The sequence below is a fragment of the Bison bison genome, unplaced genomic scaffold (genome assembly GCF_000754665.1).
Source record: "Bison bison bison isolate TAMUID 2011002044 unplaced genomic scaffold, Bison_UMD1.0 scf7180017864265, whole genome shotgun sequence".
Lineage (NCBI taxonomy): Eukaryota > Metazoa > Chordata > Mammalia > Artiodactyla > Bovidae > Bison > Bison bison.
The window spans coordinates 602,577-608,019 of NW_011494837.1; the positions used below are offsets into that span (position 1 = coordinate 602,577).

The 5,443-nt window shown below is 41.0% G+C and overlaps 1 protein-coding gene across 1 annotated transcript in view; it reads right to left on the bottom strand.

The window, feature by feature from the left end:
• The window catches only part of ARL6 (ADP-ribosylation factor-like 6), a 40,614-nt gene extending 35,713 nt beyond the window's left edge, over window positions 1–4,901 (bottom strand). The window contains exons 1-2 of the mRNA XM_010848387.1: window positions 4,475–4,901; window positions 1,205–1,354 (exon numbers count right to left, since the gene is read on the bottom strand). Coding sequence (XP_010846689.1) covers window positions 1,205–1,327 — 123 coding nt within the window. The 5' untranslated portion in view covers window positions 1,328–1,354; window positions 4,475–4,901. The remainder of the gene's footprint in view (window positions 1–1,204; window positions 1,355–4,474) is intronic.
• Between the last annotated feature and the right edge of the window lie 542 nt (window positions 4,902–5,443).

Sequence of the window (5,443 nt, forward strand, 5' to 3'; positions counted from 1 at the left end):
ACTCCAATACTTTGGCCACCTGATGCGAAGAACTGACTCACTGGAAAAGACCCTGATGCTGGGAAAGAGCGAAGGCGGGAGGAAAAGGGGACAACAGAGGATGAGATGGTTGGATTGCATCACCAACTTAATGGACATGAGTTTGGGTAGGCTCCAGGAGTTGGTGATGGACAGGGAGGCCTGGCGTCCAGCAGTACATGGGGTCGCAAAGAGTCAGACACAACTGAGCAACTGAACTGAACTGAGGATAGTTAACTAAGATGGCCATGTGGAGATTCTGAAGACCCTGAAGAAAACCAGGCACTAAGGATAGCAGAGAGGAAAGATGGAAGATGCCTGGACCATGTAGCTGCCACACCAGCTCTGGAATATTTATTCTGGACTCACTGAGATGACAGAAAAAGAAGCCTCCATCTTCAGTCCACTGTTACGTCGGTTTTCTTTATATACAGCAGAACCTAATTGTAGCTTATACTTCCCAGATGGAACAGTAGTAAAGAATAGGCTTTCCAATGCAGGAGGCACAAGAGGTTTGATCTCTGGGTGGGGAAGATCTCCTGGAGTAGGAAATGGCAACTAACTCCAGTATTCTTCCTTGGAAAATTCCATGGACAGAGGAGTCTGTCAGGCTATACTCCATGGGGTTTCAAAGAGTTGGACAAGACTGGGCACACAGCACAACTGGGTACACAGCACAACATAACTCATACATTATGTGGTGAATGTACTAGCTTATACATATATTTCACTTATTTAAATAATACATTCATGTATTGATGACTTACATGACTTAAAGTCATCTTGCTTGCTACTACCGATATGCATGTAACACTATTGGGAACGGCTAATTATCCATAGAATCTGTAAAAATGATCCACCTTTCCCTTTGTTTTGCTCCTCTTGTAAAGAGAAAGTCAAAACGAAGGCAATGCTACCTGAATGTAAACTCCACAAATTTTTGAAGAGCTTTTGTGAAGAAAAGGCATTTGGAAAATATTCCAGTTTAAATAGTCAAGATTTACCTACATATCAGCATAAAATACACTTCATGTTATGGCTGGCTGATACTTATTACTTTACTAAAGGTATCACAAATTTAATAAGATTTCATAATGTGACAATGAAGTTGCAATGACAGACAAAATAACCCTCCATTAGCTTTCTTTAGCAGAAAATATATAATGTATCTAACATATATACTTACATTTGAAGGTTTAAGTTTATTAATGATTGTTGTTTTGCCACTATTATCCAGCCCAAGGCACAAAACATGAACCTCCTTCTTTTTGAGGCCAAGCAAGCCTGAAAGTCTGTCTAGCAATCCCATAATGTGAGGCAAGGATTCACAAATCAGCTGCAAGTCAAGGGAAAAAAAAATTAACACAGGCACCTTAAATATGGAGAATATAAGCATATGCATACCAAATTTTCAGAATTTAAAGTCAGTGATATTGTGAAAACCATGTCAATGTAGCTTTGCATTTAGTAAACAGAGTTTAAGCTGATTAACAGAAAGGAGTCTTAACTGAAATGCAGATTGGCAGCTAATAACCCCTAGCAACATAGAATAATGCCTTTGAAATAAATGTACATTTCTTATTGTAACTTATAATACTTAAGAACAAAATGTGGTTTACTTAATATCCTATGGAGTCTCCCATTTGTGATACTTGAGAACATCTGCAGCCTTTTCTGGAAATCTGGAAATGTATGGGTAGTGATGTTCACATGGAGCCTGCTGCTAAAATAGAAAGTAGAAGGCAGACCAGAATAACAAAAAAACTGAAATTTTAGGCTGCCTCATTTGAGTCCACTGGTTAAATCTTTTTCTAAAGCTAACCCCATTGTTGCATTTTGCAATAATATGAAGTAATAAATATTAAATTCACCATTTTTGTTTGCTGACTATATTCACTTTAGACAGAAACAAAAAATCCTAATTGATACATTCATCTTAACTTTTCCTTTGTCCTTACATATCTTGGTATTTTTGTAAGTCAACACAAATCCATTTGGGAAGGTTATGTATAAAACACACACATATACACAAACTGAACCTTAATACATTTTTGTTTCTTTGAATTATAACTTATATGAAATATTCTGTTAAGTATTTTTTAAAAGAATTTTAACTAATGTACTAGTGAAGAATATGAGCGTAAATACCCATCTTACATTTTAATCTCCTTTTCTCAAATACTATAAAAATTTCCTTGTTAATCTGTTCTGAAGTTAATTTGTCCCTGAAGTCCCCGTTCAAAAATCCTTCAAATGCAAACTTTCAAAAAAACTCCATCAGCAATGCAAATGTGTAAGTATTTTGATGTCAAGTAAAATTACTGATGACATATGGCTGGCTATGTGATAACTTTATGGCTATTCATACCCTTCCAAGGTACTGTTAGATTTAGACTTCAAATCTCCCAAAGATACTTCCTTTGGGTAAACCACTATCCCAGTCCCTCAAAACATTAAAATGTGGTGGGAGAAGAGAGATACATACCCCTTTTGGCAGCCCTCAACTGTGGCAGGGACTGCTACAGCAGTAACCACTATATACCTGTATTCCAAACATTTCCTAATACTCTCCAAACCACCATTTAAAAAATTCTCTAAATACTAGTCTCATCTCTATCTAGAAACTTGCCATCTTACAGCTCCTTCAGTATTTTTTATTCCATACCAAAAAAGGCAAGACCATACCTTGAAGGATGTGAGGATGCAGCAACTTGAAGTAAGTTTCCAAGACAACTACATCTGAAAGGGGGCTGCATCATCAGTTTCGGTTAGGCCCCTTCAGGGATCATTATGGACAGAAATTTCAAAACTGAAATTGGAAAATGATGTGCAGAAGGGAGGGTGCAGTGCCCTAACCAAACACAGGGCCACAGTTGTCTTACCCAAGGGATGGGTTTCATTTGAGATATTCAGCTTGTGCTGCTTGAATTGACTTTTCTTGTGGTAGAGATTCAAATCTCACTCAATCCATTCCTTTAAATCTCAGCTTAAGCATAGGCATTTGTAGAATCTACTTTAAGTTAGCTTTTTGATATCATCAAACAATTCATACAGATCATTTTAATTTAATTTGCCATTACTCACTATGCTATTAATTATACTAAGCATATTGATATAGTCTTGTATCTTGTTTTTCATTTCTGATAGGATTTTGAATACTTTAAAAATATGACCACTTCTTGTATCATCCCCCTCTGAACAGGGCATTGATTGTTAAAAGGCTGATATCTGAATATTTGTTTTTTCACAGAACTATGGATTTTGATTTTCCGTTCCCTTTTCCTGGATTATCAAACACCTGATGCTTGTCACTGAAATGCTTTGGGACACACCATTTAAAAAAGAAGTCAGCTGTTCTAAAAGATATAATTACATTTATTGAAGTTGCTTTGTAAACAAGTATCACATAGTCTTATATATGCTTCTATTTTTTAGTAATTATACATTTTTATAAATTTACTTTTTGCACGTATGAAATAAGGAAATAAAAGATAACAGTTTAAGTCACTCAATATTCATTAGCCATGTCCTGGGTGCACAGGAGGAAATGCAATTAGAGTCCTAGAGCCATGATTCTCAACCCTGGTTGCACACTGAAGCCAACTAATTGGATTAGTATTTCTGAAGATGGCATCAGGGCATCCGTATTTTAAAGAACCACACAGTGTTTCTGACGTAGAATCACTATTGAGAATGTGAGACTTTTAGAATAAAGTCTAAAATTTCATGCATAGCTTTTAAACTTGTACACAATTTGGCGCCAATCCACCTTTTCAGTTCCTTATCTTACTCTTTCCTCTCTATGCACACCAGACAATCAAATTCCCTTAGCTGTTATCCGAGAAACAGCTTTTTTTTTTTTTTGGTCGCGCGCGGGGCATGACGATATTAGCTCCCCAACCAGGGATGGAAGCTGTGCCCCCTGCAGTGGAAGCGCGGAGTCTCAACTACTGAACCGCCAGGCAAGTCACAGAAACTGCTTTCTAAAGGACTTTTAAAACTTGTTGCCAGAAAAATCCTAAAGAATTTGGATGCTATCGACAGTTAAGAGCTTGGAAGGTAGGCTATAGGGAGAGAGGAGTTGAGCAAAGGAAACACCGTGAGAGGTACTTTGTAACTCTATAAAAATGTTTTCAGGGAGAATTACAGAACACTCTTCCTACCCCCAATAAACATTTTCATTCAGCTTTCAGTTTTTGATGGTGAAATTTCAATTACACTTTCTACACAGCAAACAAAAAGGCCCCAATTGGGCAGTGTTAAAATCATCCAATAAAACAAAAATTCACCCAAAGCAGTTCAATGAGTTTTCTGAGCCACCAGCCCACTTTTTTTTTAGTCCTCACACATTAGAAACAACTACACGGAGTGAAAAACATGAAGGAGCAATTCTAAAACTGGTGGGGGCGGGGACTGCAGGCGGCTCTGGACACAAACATCGGGGTTGAGGAGATACCTGCTCTTTGCGGTTAGTCTTGTGGGCCCGGGAGCTGCTGAAGAACAGGAATGAACGCACTCGCTCGTCTCCGTCTCGGGGATGGGAATATGGTGCGGGGGTTCTGGGTACCTTTCTTTCTAGGCCTCCACAGAAAGGATGCCTGGACCAGAGCAAAGCCGCCTCCGCAAGTTGGGTAAACGGGTAGTAGTCTCTTCCTCAGCCCAAGTGTCTGCGGCTGGGCAGGCGCCTAGGTGCGTGGCGTTCCCACGGCAACCGGAGGTTCTTCCGGTCCAGAGCCACGCCTCCTCAGAGGTCTTAGCGCGTCTGCCGCCTTGCTCCTGTTAAACGGATTGACGAGCTTCCCAAAATGCCTGAGGAACAGTGAGGAGTATTAAAGAACTGTGAGCAAGGGTGACGGGTTGAACTGCCGCCTCCTTGCCAGGAACCGCGCAGCCCCGCTGTGGAGCATGATGGGAGTTGTAGGCGCGCGCATAGCCTGCTGGGAGGTGCTTGGCGTCCGCGTGGGCCAAGGGCTTTTCTCTCAGTGCGCTCTCCCCGCCCTTTCGGGAATGTCAGTCTCAGGGATCAGCGCTCCCTGCTGCGTCGGGGGTACAGAGGAGTGTGGATTTCCGTGGAGCACGGGCGCAGTGTGGTGGCGACAACTGCAGGACCCAACTGTGCGCTCTAGGGCGAGGAGTGCAGGGGAATTGCCTCGTTGCCTAACGCATCCACCCTCTTCCAGGCTCTGCGAGGCCTCAGGTCCAAGAGTCCTGGGGAAGCAAAACTGTTCATGTGAGCAGGGAGAGGAGATAAACTCACAGGCATTTTTCGGCAAAGGAAGTCTGCCTGTAATCGGGCTACTGAGCTGTCTGATCTCTAGAGATTTCCATGAGGCATAATCTCTTATGATTAGGTTACAATCCCCAGAAGCAAATCGGCAGCTGGTCCGGAAGGGAATCAGTAGCTTGAACGCTTAAAGTTAGCTAC